The following is a 16,375-nucleotide window of genomic DNA, read 5'->3' on the forward strand; positions in this document are numbered from 1 at the left end:
AGTTATAGATAAATAATTATTAATTGTTAATTGATCATATATATATATATATTAAATAAATTGATTATTTATAATTTTTTATTTATGATTTATATTGAGAATTTATTGGTTATATTCTATTGATTGTAAATAAATTAATGTCATTAATTAATTGGAATATATTTTATATTTATTAAAGAACTGAGTTGTATCACGTGTAAATAAAAAAAATTCAAATGAACGTTTATCAAGTAGCGTTTGATAGTTGCAATTTATTTTTTAATTTTTCAGACAAAGTTTTAAACAAAATTTTGATATTTTATATAGTGGTAACATTGTTTAGTTGTTAAATGTTATAAGTTTAAATATTATTAATATAATTTATTTTAATTTTGTACGCTATACCCTTCAAAAGTATTTTAAAAGATATAGAAAAAGTATTTTAAAGTATTAATATAGTTTACTAATAATTTTTTATTTTTATTTTGATTAACAGATTTTATAATATATATGAAAAAAAGGTGTTTGTTTAGCTTATGACTAGGAGTTTTGAGGGGGAGGGAAAGAAATGCTTATAAAAGAGAGGAAAGCAAAGAGAAAGAAATAAAAGGGAAGAGAATAAGGATAAGAAAAGAGAGTTACATTTATCTTCATTTCTTTCCTCTCTTTTATATCTTAGAGAAGATAAAAACTTAAAAAAATGAGAGAGGGGCATTGTATTATTTCATATATATCCTTCTCTTCTACTTATGTTTCTTTCCCTTTGCATTTATTTTCTTCAATTTAAAAGAATGAAAGTGTTGTTTAGACACTTAAGAGTAATAATTAATATGATATTTTTATATTAGTATATTATATATTTATATTAATTAAAAATATAATTTAAAAATATTCAAATAACACATATCTAATAAAAGAATTAGTTGTAGAAGTAGAGAGTGTCTTGAGATGTCTTTTCTTGTAGGGTTTTATCGCTCGATCTCATTAGTTTTGATAAAAAATATAAATTTAATTTTAATTTATAATAATTACATAAAAAATAAATTCAAACCTAAAAATTCAGATACTCCGTCGTCTCCATGGGGGCAACCCAGGAGGGTGTTTGAATCTTATAAAGTGCGTTGATTCGGGTCGATGCATGGGCGGGGCCTGTGTTGTGAGCATTTAGAATACTATTTTCCATTTATATATTTATCCACATGGTTTGGAACCAAATAAAGTGGAACAAACGTCTGCATTCATTCCGTTCACACGATTTTACAAACCAAAAAAGTAAAGTAAAAGGCTGACCTGAAGGTTCTCACCGGGCCTACGGAATCCAGCACAGCAGCAATAGCCGCAGCCGCTCCAATCCAAAAATTCAATCCTCGTTGGGCTTTGGGTTCTCACGTGGTTGACCGGTCAAACCTGAACGAGCCCCCAAGCGAAGAAAGAAACAAACAAAAGCGGGAAACTTCGAAAAACCACTGGCTGTGGCTCCCAATTCCCACGCCCGAAGCCTAACCAACCACATGACATGGTTCTCCAAACGTGATTCTAGGGTTCGATTCCAACCCCTATTTATACGCACGTAGCTACTCACATTACAGGAATTCACAAGGAGGACTGGTTTCCAAGGCCGCCAACGCCATGGACGAGGTTAGGGCAAGCTCTGCTTGGGTCGCCACACACTCCTCTCACGTCACAGTCGACTTCTCAGGTTCTCCCTCGCGTTCCTCGTTTTTTTAACTAATTTGATTTTGCATTCCTCGCCGTATGCTATTTTCGCTTTCGACGACACTAGTTCGAGCAACGTTGGTATGATAATCTCTGCATTCCCGGGCGGAGAGAAGAGTGTGGTCTTAACGTGGTTGATTAGCTGGACAGTGTTACAAATGCAGGAATCGAGAAAGTTGTGGAGTCTATAAAAGACTCGATTCCGAAAATTGAGTGGGATTTCGAGGGGATTCACTACTTTGACGACGGGCCGCTAACTGTTCAGTACTTGCTGGTCTTGGATGCTTTGAACTTCTGTTTCTGGCCCGGTAAGTTCCCCCCTTTTGAGTTATTTGATTTTTGAAGTATGTTTGTTTTGTTGGTCGTTTCCGTTTTTGCTCTGGTGCCTTTCGTTTTGGAAATGTCTTACTTGTATGGCTGCTTCTAACAGCGGTCGTCTACCATAACATGACTATGATTTCTGTTGTGCTTATATGGTTGTTATTCATGCACTATTACTATTTATTTTTCCGGCAAATTTTACTGTTTTTTGTTGGTTATCGGACAGTATTTGGTGCTCTTGAGACATTACTATGAATACCTGAATACCTACCGCAAGAATTTGGGGGGGGGGGGGGGGGGTTGATATATTCCCCTTTCAACAATGGTATGCAGAAGTGACAACAGGATGAGCCTAACAGAAACAATTATCTGATTAAAGTATAATTCTTCTTGTACAGACTCTTGCAGTGGATGTTTGCAGTGTATCTGATCTGAGTAAAATTGATGTGTCACAACAGCTCTCTATGTTTTGTGATCTTCTAACAATGATAATAAGAAAAGCAATGAATGGGCAGAAGCAATTGGCACAGGACAAGACTAAGTGCAGACTCCCGCAGTGGATATTTGCAGTGTATCGGAGTAAAATTGATGTGTCAACAAAGGCTCTCTATGTTTTGTGATCTTCTAACAATGATAATAAGAAAAGCAGTGAATGGAAGAAGCAATTTCGAAAGGAGAAGAATAAGACCACTTCTCATTATGGAGTTGGGATTGGAGAGCTATTATCCAAGTGTGGTGGAGTTTTCTAGCTTTATCGGCTTCCAAGTCTGGGACTGCACTAGAATTAGGTTTTTGGCTGACAAGTGGTTGGGTGATAGATCCCTTTTGTTTGGGAGAGGGGTACATGATAGAAAGGAAGTAACGTAAAGGTTGTTACTTTTCTCTTGTTTGAGAAGATGGGAATTTACTGTTATATATCTTTACTTTGTATGGATAGAGAATGGAAGGGGACGGAATGGTAAGGGGATGGAATGGTAAAGTAATAAAAACAAAATAATAATCATACCCCTTGCATACATAATAAATTATATGGTACATTGTAGCATATGACTGAGTCAAAAGACCCAAAAAATTGAATTTAATCTTTTCATAATTTAAATATAAAAATTTGGCATTAAAAAAAATTGTTAGCAAGCAGTTAACATACTGTGCAAGAGTCAAAAACAGCTATTTATATTTTGTACACAAATATTAGTCCATTAGAGACCACAAGATAATGTTTGAATGGGAGCAATTTAAATTTAGATTGATTTTGGATTTTATTAGTATATATATATTATTACTATTATTTTTTTGATAATTTATTATTACTATTATTATTAGAAGTTTAATGTCTTTGCACAAGAAGTTTCATGCCAAATTATAAATAATTATAGGATTTTATTTGGATTAGGGATGATATTGGATTTTATAAAATAGTAAAATTAATAACATTGATTACTATTCATTCTCCTTCTCCTTATCCCCAAATTGTTGTGTAAGGAAAAATGATGTATGGAAGGGGAGGGGTAGGGTTTTATTTCCTTTTCAAATTCTTCTCTTGAACAAGGGTAAGCTTCTAGCTCCCCTCCCTCCCCATCCAAATATAGATGCGGTCTTTGATTTGCTTGCTCGTACTTATGTGCTTTAGACTTGGTCTTGTGATTGGAGAATTGATTAAAAGTTGGCTTTTCATTCTTTGTGCAATGACTATCCTTGGCTGGTCAAGGGGAGAGGACAGTTGGGTTTTATGACCATTGTAGGGGAACTTTATAGTTCCTTCCATGATGCCCTCTATAACAAAGAAAGCTTTATTTCCTTTGTGATAAGATATATGGAATACAATTGTTCCTTCCAAGTGTGACATTTTCATCTAGATGGTTGCTTGACATGCTATTCTTCCTTCTTTTGGAGGCAGAGTTTGCCTTTTTTTGGTGTATATGGATTGAAAGAAATAGGAGAGCTTTTTAAGGTTTAGAGAGTTTTTTTTTGGTTTAAAAGGTTATGTCCTTTTTTACCTTTCTCTTAGTTGAAGATGGATTCTTTTTTTTTTTTTTGGGGGGGGGGGGGGGGGGGGGGTGTTTTATTGATGACTAAAGTATTGATTATGGTACTGTGCTCTTTTGGTCTCCTATCCCCTTTTGTATATGGTCCACCTCCTCTAAAGTGCTTAGGGAAAAAAAAAGGGAGAAAATAATGTCTCTCGGCATTAGTAAGAGGGAGTGGTGCTATGGCTACAGCAAACATTATGGTTATAATGAAGATGGCTAGCTACAAACATATATACTATAAAAAATATATAATATGTTTAATACTAATTGTTTTGCTACTTTTCTCTCGCTAACATTTTTTGGTATCTATTTGTTTCTTGTCATAGACAAGGAATTAAATTATGACCACTTGGCTTTGGGACTCAGGGAAGCTCTTCAAAATGACAAATCTGCTCTGGATGCTGATCGTCTGCAAAAGTACACTGGTATCTTAGCATACTCCTTTAACTGTCAAGCTCTCATTGTTGATTTAGAGATGTTTCTGCATGTAAATCATGTAGGAACTTGTTTTCTTCTTATTTTTGGTAATTGATAAGCAAAATAATTTGATATAGATATGGAAACAGAGATTGGGTTGAAATAAGTTCTCTATTTCTCAGACATTTTTGGAGTCTAAGGAATCAAATTGAAGGTGGCTGCATTATTTATTTACTTTTTGGCATGGGGATAGATTTGTCAGTCATCTTAGCTTAAAAATGTAGCTTGTGCCTATACATGCTGACATTTTGTCCTCAGCTAAAATTTGAGTAATCAATTTATTGAATCTACCTTCCTTGTACGGGTATCTTTCCTGCTCAAACAGTTCTGAAGGGATCTGCATTTATGATGTTAGTGAATATCTGAATATTATTTTATTATTTGATTCAACCATTTGTCACGTACCTAGCTGCTAGCTGCTAAGTGTTACATTGAATACATTGTAATAATTAGTAGTTATAGTCGTTGGCTATTTCTTTTGATTAGGAGAGGATTTAGCTTGCTGGCAGCATGTGCTGGCCAAAGCTAACTGTCTACAAGTGGGTAGGCAAATTGCTGATTCTAGAAGGGACTTGGGCAACCGTTTTGGCACCTATTCTCAGCTGAGCAGTATAACTACCTTGCTTCAGCTCAATTGTAATGACTTGATAATTGAATCAGTCTATTTTCCCTCTCAAAACTCTCTTTCGTTCTCTCTCTTTCTCTCTAACTTTTCCCTCCCAATTCTCGACTCTATTTTCCCTCTCAATTTCCACAAGTTTCTCTCTTAATTGGAGAGAATTCTCACTGTCAGATTTCGGATCTGACATCTTGGTATTATTAGAGCAAGTCTCGGGCCCGAGTTAGCAATGGCTGACGGAATGAGGATGAGGCAAATGGAGATGCAATTGCAGTAAGTTTTCGCCTCAGTGGCGGAGGTCCAAGGTTGGGTGGATACGATAGAGGAGAAGGTTGGGGTGGCGGTAGATCAGAAGTTGGATACGTTGGCTGAATGACTTCGAGGAGACATGCGCTTGCAGATCAGGGAAGAGGTGAGGGAGCAAGGAAATATGTTGTGCGATCAACTGCAACAATTTATGTTGATGTTCTCGGGCAAGTGAAATTTTCGCCTGATTTTCATTGAGAGAGAGATTGAAGCCAATTCTTCCTGGAATTGGTACTTGTAACCATCGTGTTTGATCATCGGGGTTGGAAGGAGATTTGGCCATGGAAGGAAAATTTGTGACGGAAAGGAGGCGAGTGGTACCGAATCATTCATATCAGCCCGGATTTCTAGTTCCCAAGCTGGAATTGCCTGTGTTTGAGGGAACCAAACCTAGCTGGTGGGTTCAAAGGTGCGAGAAGTTATTTGAGATTCATTAGGTGGCCGAGAGGCAAAGGTTGTCACTAGCCTCGGCCTACCTCCATGATACAAGGGATGTGTAGTTCTAGGGTTGGTCCAAGGTTAGGGAAAATTATAACTGGGAAGATTTTTCACAAGGGCTGTGTGAAAGATTTGGTGAGCGAGGCAGATGGGATGTGGTGTAGGAATTCAACCGTTTGAGGCAGGAGGGAACGGTGTTGGAATAGTAGGCGAAGTTTGAGGAGCTTAAGTTCCTAATGCTGAACAGGAACCCCTACTTGACCGAAGAGTATTTCGTGTCAAGCTTCATAGGGGGACTAAATGATGAAGTGAGGACGGCGGTGCTGGTACTCCGACCAAGGATAGTGTAAGAGGCAGCAGAAGGGGTCTCATTACAAGAGATGACATTCGAAGCATTGCTGAAGAAACAGAAGGGACATAATAGAGGAGCAATGCCATATGGGGGAAGGCTTACGGGAAAAGAGCCCACGAGGATCATACTAGGAGTAAAGTATCTCGCATTACCCCCAGTTCCCCAAAATTTTCAAAATAGAGATAAATTGTTGGAACAGAGGAGATTGGCAGGGTTGTGTTTCAAATGTGGAGACAAGTATGCACCGGGACACCAGTGTAAGAAGCAACTATTGTTGTTGGAAGAAGAAGAAGAAGAAGAAGAAGAGGATATGGTAGTCATAGCTGATGTGCACGAGGAGAACAACGGGGCAATCTCACTGCATGCTATCAAAGGAGTGGCTAGTAGCGAGATAATCAAGATAGAGGGTCGGGCACAAGAGGGGATCCTGATGGTGTTGATCGATAGTGGGAGTACCCATAGCTTCATTGACGAGGGTGCAACCAAGAGGATGAAGTATCCTCTAGCCAACACACAACCATTGTCAATTACGATGGCCAATGGAGAAAAGGTGATAAGCAAGTCCTCTTGCTTAGGGTTTTGCTGGGAGATGTAGGGTGAATTATTTGAGGCTGATCTGAGGTTATTGAAATTGGGTGGCCGCCATATAGTACTTGGGGTAGATTGGATGAAGGGAGTAAGCCCAATCAGTTTTGATTTTAACAAGATGGAGGTATCATTGGAGAAGGAAGGAAGAAGGGTAGTTCTCCAAGGCAATTTGGAGACGGTAACATGCAAACTGATAAGAGGAAAGAGGTTGCACCAATTGTTCCTGAAGAAAATGTCTCAAGTGGCTCATCTCTTTGCCATTGAGGCTAGGGAGGAAGGAGTGACCTATGAGGAACCGGAGGAAGATAGCTTAGAATTCAGTCATCAGCAGTCTCACAGCCAATGGTAGGTAACTGAGTTGGCCTTACTTGAGTTATTACTGACTAAATATCAAGACTTATTTGTAGAGCCTAAGTCTTTGCCCCCTCAAAGATCCCTAAACCATTCTATACCCCTTGTACCTCAAGATGAACCTGTTAATATCAGGTCTTACAGATATCCCCCAAAACTGAATACAGAAATTGAAATATTGTTGAAAGACATGTTGTCCCAATCTATCATAAGATCTAGCCGTGGCCCTTTTGCATCCCCTGTCCTCTTGGTCAAGAAGAAAGATGGGACATGACGTTTTTGTATTGATTATGGACAACTAAACGCCATCACCATCAAAGATAAATTTCCCATACCCATTATTTAAGACTTACTTGATGAACTCAAAGATGCCTCTATTTTCTCCAAATTAGACCTAAGGTCCGGGTACCATCAAATAAGAATGGACCCAACAGACATTGCCAAAATCGCTTTTAGAACCTATCATGGCCACTACGAGTTCATTGTTATGCCATTTGACCTTACCAACGCCCCATCCACTTTTCAAGCCCTTATGAACCAAATATTTAAACCCTATCTCCAAAAATTTGTGCTAGTATTTTTTGATGATATCCTAATATACACTTCTACCTTTAACCTTTACCTAGAGCACCTTAGGACTACTTTTAAGGTCTTGCGATTCAACTAGTTGTACCTCAAAAGGTCCAAGTGTGCTTTTGCACAAACTCAGATTCAATACTTGGGGCACATTATATCTAAGGAGGGTGTAGGTATTAATCCCAACAAAATTGAGGCCATAACAGCCTGGTCCAAGCCCACTAATATTAGATCATTGAGGGGATTCTTGGGGCTTATAGGATATTATAGAAAGTTTGTAAGGAATTATGGTCAGATCAACGAGCCCTTAACAAAATAGTTGAAGAAGGAAGGGTTTCGGTGGGATGAGAGGGCGGATGAAGCATTTTAACTACTCAAGAAGGCTATGAGTGAGGTATCAGTGCTGGGAATGCTTGACTTCAACAAGCCTTTTACATTGGAAATGGATGCAAGTGGGGTGGGAATAAGAGTAGTCCTATCTCAAGAAGGCAGATCTATAGCCTTCCTTGGTCAAGCTTTGAGCCCCAGACATCAAGGGCTCAACATATATTATGACAAGGAACTGCTAGTAGTGCTAATGGCAGTGGATAAGTGGCGGCATTACTTGGAGGGGGGCAGGTTCATTATCAAAACGGACCATGAAAGCCTCAAGTTTCTCTTAAAAAACAGAAGTTGCATTCCCACTTACAGAAGAAAGGAATGGCAAAGTTAATTTGGATGGACTATGTCATTCAGTTTAGAAGAGGAAAGGAGAATGTGGCAGCAAATGCTTTATCTCGCTGGTAAGAAGGAGGGGTGCTAGTTGTTGTAACCTCAATGGTGCCTGATTGGTTACAGGGAGTAATTGATAGTTATAACCATGGCACGTGGGCAAGAGAGCTTTTAGAGCAGCTAAGTATAAATGGGAACTGCAGACCTGACTATATGCTGTCCAATGGGTTAATTAGATACAAGGGTAGATTGATGATTGGGGAGAGTGAAGCCCTAAAGAACCCGATATTACAGTCCCTACATAGCTTCCCACTTGGGGGGCATTCGGGAATTCAGAATACCTACAGAAGAGTTAAGCAAATTTTCAATTGGCCACAGCTTAAGAAGTTTGTGATGGAGTATGTGATGAATTGTGATACTTGCAGGAGGTGCAAACACGAAACAGTGCCCCAACCAGGGTTGCTCCACCCTTTGGCCATCCCCGAAAAGGCTTGGACCAATGTGACCATGGACTTCATTGAAGGCCTACCAAAATCAGAAGGAAATGACTGCATTTTAGTGGTGGTCGACAGATTTACCAAATTTAGTCATTTTCTTGGTTTATCCCACCATTTCACAGCCCAAGATGTTGTAAGGGCATTTTTGGACAACGTGGTAAAGTTACATGGAGTTCCACAGTCCATTGTCTTCGACAAGGGTAAGATCTTCACCAGCTTGTTTTGGAGGGAACTAATGAAATCTTTAGGCACTAAGTTACACATGTCAACTACTTGTCATCCTCAAATGGATGGGCAATCTGAAAGGGTGAACCAGTGCGTCGAGTCTTATCTAAGGTGCCTCGGTTTTCTAAGACAAAAAAGGGTGGCACAAATGGTTAGCTGTGGCCCAATGGTGGTACAATTTATGCCACCACAACTCCATTAACATGACTCCTTTTGAGGCCCTATATAGCTACAAGCCAACATTATTGCGAGCGGTGGAAATGCCAACAACAGTGGCGGCAGTAGGAGCCTATATGCAACAAAGATAGGAAATCCTGAGGCTACTAAAGATAGAACTGACCAAGGCCCAAAACAAGATGAAGCAGATGTTGGATAGAAGAAGAAGCGAGAGGGAGTTTTCAAAAGGGGAGTAGGTGTACTTGAAGTTTAGCCATCAACACCTCAAAGCTCTCTCCTGCCAATTGGTATCCAAATTGACCCCCAAATTCTATGGTCCCTTTACAATGCTTGCAAAGGTAGGGCCAATGGCCTACTGCCTACAACTATCGGAGGGGGCTCAAATGCACCCAGTATTCCATATCTCTCTTCTCAAGAAGAGTGTTGGGTTACAAGTAATCAATCATTCCCTTCTGTCTGGTCTTTGTGAAGAAGCAGAGCCAACGGTTCCTATGGCTATCCTGGACAGGCGTGTCATCTACAAGCAGGGGGCACCTCTTATCCAGGTGTTGGTTAAATGGTCCTCCCTACATTCAGACAACACCCCTGGGAGTACCTCCGGATTTACTGAAGTAGTTTCCAAATGTAGCCAGCCTATTGCACATTTCTTGAGGACAAGAAATGTTTGAAGGGGGGAGAAGATGTCACGTACCTAGCTGCTAGCTGCTATGCGTTACATTGAATACATTGTAATAATTAGTAGCTATAGTCATTAGCTATTTCTTTTGATTAGGAGAGGATTTAGCTTGCTGGCAGCATGTGCTAGCAAAGCTAACTGTCTACAAGTGGGTAGGCAAGTTGCTGATTCTAGAAGGGACTTGGGCAACCGTTTTGGCACCTATTCCCAACTGAAGCCTGAGCAGTATAACTACCCTGCTTCAGCTCAATTGTAATAACTTTTGATAATTGAATCAGTCTATTTTCCCTCTCAAGACTCTCTTTCGTTCTCTCGCTTACTCTCTAACTTTTCCCTCCCAATTCTCGACTCTATTTTCCCTCTCAATTTCTGCGAGTTTCTCTCTTAATTGGAGAGAATTCTCATTGTCATATTTCGGATCTGACATCATTATACATTACCCGTAATCAGGTCGTTCTCAACAAGTTCCCTTTTATTATATACTGATAATATCATGGTTGTTTTTAGGTTTTGAATTAAGGAAATTATTGAAATGGCCAAGGTCACTTCCTCTGGAGGATGAAAGGATCCGCCTACTGCATGAGGTACAGTTCCCATGTTTTTTATATCAATCTTCTGTCTTTTCCTATCTTACATTGTGTAGTACAGAACTTGCTGGTTATCCATCAAATGGTTGTTTATGTAATTTAATGCTGCAAGTGGGTCAGGTTGGACTTGAACTGGAGAGAAACTTTGAGGGCAAAGCCTCCAATCTTGTAAAGTTGTGCGGAAAATCAGCAGTAAAGCTTGTGGAGCTCGTCACAAGTCACTTTCCTGGTATCTTTAATTATATTGACTTTAAATTTCTGTTTAAAACAGAATTTCTTTAAAATTGGTTTTATGTGTTGTCAAAAAAATTGTGTAGATGGTTTTAATGAACTCTAAATGTATCACATACTGTAGGTTTCCGTGACCACTCAGTCTACAAGGGTCATCAAGTGTTTTTGTATAAAAGAGCTCAAATATTTGTGTCAGATTTATGGGGTGCATTCAAGGGAAAAGGATATGGGGAGTTTAATGACATAGGTGCAATTACAATATTTGCTGACTACATCGTTCCGGCGGTTCTTCGGCAACTTGGAGTCTTGAGATATAGTTCAGACCTAGCTGGCAAAATTGAGGGAAATAGTGAAATTGGTTCAGGCACTGAGGAGGAAGTGGAACTACGGGCCTGCTCGGTGTATGCTGTGGAGAAATTAAGGGATTTGATACGGAAAAATTCTGGAAAACAGGTTTGTTTTCTTCATACTTTGATTTGATTTCTTTATTCACACCAGGCACTTTCCATTCTTGACAGAACTGCTACTTCATTGTTCTTGAGGTTTTGTTGTTCTTCTGATTTAAGTGTTTTTTTTTTGTTATTCAGAAAGATAAAAATACTTTTCCCGAGTCTTGTGTTGGCACATCTGATCTGACTGGATCTTAGCTGAAAATCTTTTATAAATGCTATCATACATTTTAGGAGCATGTGATTTCTTCGATCAAACTTCCAGCTGCATTTGCTTCAGAACATAAAGTTTCTTCTTTTCCTCTGTTATATGTTTTGGAATAACTGACCTTTTGCTCGAAAACCACAAGAAGAATTTCTACATACATACAGTCTCTTTAGCTCCTTTCTCTTTGCCTGGCTAGTTTGGTTTTTTATGTTCAATATTCAGAGCATTTTGGGCATACACCCATTTCCTTATTCTCACTCGTGTGAGTTCCACAATGTGAATAAGATGGTCATAAATGCATCCATTCAGATTATGGGTACTCACTCTTGTATATAGTTTTTTATGTTCAATATTCAGAACATTTTGGGCATACACCCATTTCCTTATTCTCACTCGTGTGAGTTCCACAATGTGAATAAGATGGTCATAAATGCATCCATTCAGATTATGGGTACTCACTCTTGTATAGTATATCTTTTGATTTACATCTAAAATTTGAAAATCTTAGGTGGTGTTCTCTTTGTGTTTCAATTTTTAGTTTTGAGTTTTGAATTCATTTTCAGTTTTGTGTTTTGAGTGTCTGTTTTGAAAATTTTAAAAACGCGTTCTTTTTATCATTCTGAAAATTATTTCTCAAAATAGAAAACTGAAAAACGCGTTTACTTTAAAATTTTGTAAAATGTTATTTTATGATATTTTATTTAAAAAAATTGATTCAAAGTAAATTATAAATATTTATTAATAAGTTATAAATTTAATTTAAAAAATTTAAAATATAATATTAGAGATAACTAATAATTTAATCATATATAATGTATTAAAATTACAAAATACTTCCTAAAATTATTTTTAATTTGACTCAACTATTCATTTCATAATAAATTTCTTTTATCAACAAATTGAAATTATCTACAGATTTAGATTATCACAACATAAATATTAAAAAAAATTATAAATCATAAAAGTTAAGGAAGGAAGAATGGCAGAGGTCGTGTGAGGCAGTGAATGAAGGAAGAAATGGCAGAGGCGATGAGGGAAGGAAGAAATGGCAAAGGGCGGTGGCTGTGGCGGGCGTGGACGGCGGATCTGGGCGTGGCGGTGGCTGGCGTGGATGATGGATCTGGATGAGGCGGTGAAGGAAGGAAGAAATGGTAGAGGCGGTTGCGGAAGGAAGAAAAGGCAGAGGTGGTGGCGGAATGAAGAAATGGCAGAGGGCGATGGTGTGGACGGCGGATCTGGGCGTGGCGGTGGCGATGGCGGGCATGGACGATGGATCTGGGTGTGGCGGTGGCGGGCGTGGATGGCAGTGATGGCAGTGGCGACCGAGCTTGAAGAGAAAGCGAAGGGAGATGAGAGCTGGAAGAGAAGAGGCCGAGCTTGAAGAGAAGGAGAAGAGAAAAGAGAGCTAGAAGAGAAGAGGACCGAGAGGCGTTTTCCGTGTTTTGGAATTTTTCGCTGGTTTTCACTGAAAACGGCCAAAACGCGATTTTGCTGTTTTGAGTTTTGTGTGTAAATTTTTTTTGTGTTTTGAAAAATGCATTTTTGAGAATGGGTAAGTAAACGCGTTTTGGGTGTTTTGAAAAATCGAAAACAGAAAACGGCCCGAAAACAACAAAGAGAACAAGCCCTTAATGGCCGGAACATACTGGAAAAAGTGTAGGCATTATGAAAATTTAAGGCGGGACATAATTGAAATATTTTTTGTTTTATTTTCTGGAACATGTTATTATATGAACCTTGATTTTACAGCTGGAAAACTCTGGAAGAAACTAGTTACTTCAGAGTGCAACATACTTGTCAGAAAATGTTTTTTTGTACAATAAATTGTGCCCCCTCCCCCCCCCCCCCCCCCCCCCCCCCCCCCCCCCCCCCCCCCCGCCAAAAAAAAAAAAAAAAAAAAAGATATTTGTTTCCCCCAGAACATTCATCTATAAGAAATTTGCAAAAATGCCTAGTTAGACCCTGTTTGATTTTGTTATAGATTTTGTTGCCGTTTTCATTTTATTGAAAAAACAAACCAGCACAGGGTTTGGGAAGGAGGTGTTCACAAAAAGTTGACATGAGTTGAAAATTTTGAACCAAGATAGGAATGCCTAAAAGGTGTTTCCATGTTGGTTTTGATTCTTAATGTCATTTCCATTTGCCAGCAGATTCAAATACTTTATAATTATATTTGTAATATATTATAATAAAATAATAATATTATTTTACATAAAATAGTATAATTATTGATACTTCTATTTTTGTTTATCAAATATATATTCAATAATACAATTATTAATTAGTATTAATTAACATATTATACTAATACTATAATGATATTAAAAAATTAAGGGTAAATTGCACTCAATTTTTCCAAGGAGAGCCTTGTGGTTTGAAAATGTCTTTGAAAGTCCTTGTGGCTTTCTGTTGATGTTTATATTTTTATTTGTAAATTTTTAACAAATGACTGAAAAAATCAAATGACTGATTCAGTTTCCGATTTTCTAATCGAAAATGGAAATTGAGTACAAGAATCTGAAAATGCACACTGAAAACAAACACATAAGAACTGATAGGAAAATCAAATAGACCTTTAAAGTTTTAATGTGTTGGATACTTATCAACATACTGTGGATTTTATTCTTGTATGTGTGGGCAGCAAATGAATTTGCTCTTTTGGCATTGATCACTCATGTAAGTTGAGGCTTAATGATTTACAATGCCAAAGAAAATGTCTACTAGACATGCTACTAAAGTAAATATATTTAACACTCACATGCACAGATGGAACACAATTAAACCATGTTAAATCATTATTTGGTCATGATCTAGTGCTCTTAGCAATTCGATTTTTTGCTGCTGAATTTGGGAAGAAATCAATTTATATGAATGTATTTGGCCTCTTCCATGTAATTATCCTGTTATGTTTTGTTAACCTCTTATTTAATCCTTCATTCCATTTTGACTCCCCAGTTACATGGTCTCTGCCTTTTATTTCTCTTCTCCTTCTTGTTCTTCTTAAATTCGTATTGATTATTACATGTTTTAGTAATAAAAAATCAGTCTTTTCACTCCTTACCTTAACATCAGGTGATAATATTAAGTCTGTTTTATGTTTTTTACAGGTGCTGAGCATTGAATTAGATCTTTGGCTATGGTCTGTTGGCGTTCAGTGTTCATCGCTCCAACATCATCGTACCCTCTCTATATATTACTGAGTAGTAGATTATAGCCTTAAAAGTTGCTGTAATTTTGATCACTTATAATTGTTGGAAGGAGAGTAATATGATACCTGGAAGTTTCAAGTAATTCCTATAGGAGAATGTGGTAACTGATCCATGACATCCAAGTTTAAATATTCATTACCTCTTTCCGTACTAGTGTAGGAGAATGTGGTAACTGATCCACGACATCCAAGTTTAAATATTCATTACCTCTTTCCATACTAGTGTAGCCTTTTTGTGAAAGTTTGGAAATGTGAGTCCTTTTTGACTAATTTTCTTGTCATACAGACATAACCATAAAGATCCATTTTTGTCATATATGGTGTCCATAAATAAAGCAGTGGTACTCAGTTTTGGTGACTGGATTCTCCTGCCTCTGCACATTGAAGAATATCTTCTTCTCTTCCCCTTACTAGAAATTATTTGGCATCCATTACGGAAAATATTCATTTCTTCCATTTGCTGGTTGGTAATGGAGTTCGTGTATTTAGCTTCCATATGTTGCCAGGTTTGCATGATCTTTCAAATGATAATTAATTCTAATTTTTGGATGTACAATTTTAGAGGATACTGCAAAAAATTAGAAATATTGAATGCCCAAATTACTTCTTCCCCCCACCCCCCTTTTGTTTTGTTAATCTTGGTTGGGAGTATGTTGAAAGAATGCAATAGTGACTGCTGATTATGCCCTTTGAAAGATGTCTTTTAATTTATTAAGAACCACTGATTGATCCTGTTAGGTGGCTGATTTATTATTATAGATGGACGTGGAAACAACAGTATAAAATTTGAAAATGATACAAGGTGAGATTTATCAACCACAGTTGAGTCAATACAATAGAGAAATTCTTTGTACTGTCATTGCTCTTTTAGTTGAGTGACACCAATAACTTTGCATTAGGCGATGGAATTGTGTGCAGAAGTACTAAATGCAACATGTGTACTCTTCAATGGTTTTTTTTTGTGGCAAAGATGCTCTCTCTACTGGAGGATGCTGCTTGATTAACCTTTGACTCAAACCTTGATTGCCACAGTGGTTGGAGGTCCCAATGGAGGAGATTATAGGTCTTTCCTTGACCTAAATTTTTAGAGCTGTCTTTAATTGGAGAGAAACATGGAGACAACATATTAAGAGGATAGCTCTGCCTGGCAAAAAGGGATGTTCTTAGGCGGTGTGCTCCTGTGGTTGGCTGAGGAGGAATCACACTTGTTGGGGCATTTGGTCTATGGGTAGGACATGGTGTATGCTCTTTTAGTCTAAACTCGATTTCCAAGAGAGAAAATCCATGGAGAGTTCCTAAATATGGAGGACAGATTGTAGTCCATGTGCAAGAGATAATGGACACATGAAATCTGCACTTTATGGTGGTGCGACTGGTGAATTGATGGACATAGCAAAGTGACATGGACATAGCAAAGTGAAAAATCCTCTGCTAATGCTTTGGTTCTCCAATTCCACCTGAGTTATCAGAACATTCACTTTTGTGTTGTTTTTTGCTATATGAATTCCAATTCCTACCGTAACTTTCCGGAAGGATCTGGATAACCAGTCTATTCATCACCTATCACACCTTCCCATGAGTTTACACTGAAGCTTTGGAGCATTTGCTGTTAAAGGTGGTAATGCAAATGTTAAAATGGCTTAGCCGCCTTGG

The 16,375-nt window shown here is 37.9% G+C and overlaps 1 protein-coding gene across 1 annotated transcript; it reads left to right on the plus strand.

The window, feature by feature from the left end:
* The first annotated feature begins 1,426 nt into the window (after positions 1-1,426).
* On the plus strand, positions 1,427-14,854 carry LOC127803638 (uncharacterized). The gene is made up of 7 exons (XM_052340036.1): positions 1,427-1,678; positions 1,860-2,003; positions 4,373-4,471; positions 10,547-10,623; positions 10,747-10,855; positions 10,982-11,310; positions 14,622-14,854. The coding sequence occupies exons 1-7, from the start codon at positions 1,609-1,611 to the stop codon at positions 14,712-14,714; spliced, it is 921 nt and encodes a 306-aa protein (XP_052195996.1). The 5' UTR covers positions 1,427-1,608; the 3' UTR covers positions 14,715-14,854.
* Positions 14,855-16,375: the final 1,521 nt, after the last annotated feature.

Source organism: Diospyros lotus, chromosome 6 (assembly GCF_014633365.1).
Source record: "Diospyros lotus cultivar Yz01 chromosome 6, ASM1463336v1, whole genome shotgun sequence".
NCBI lineage: Eukaryota > Viridiplantae > Streptophyta > Magnoliopsida > Ericales > Ebenaceae > Diospyros > Diospyros lotus.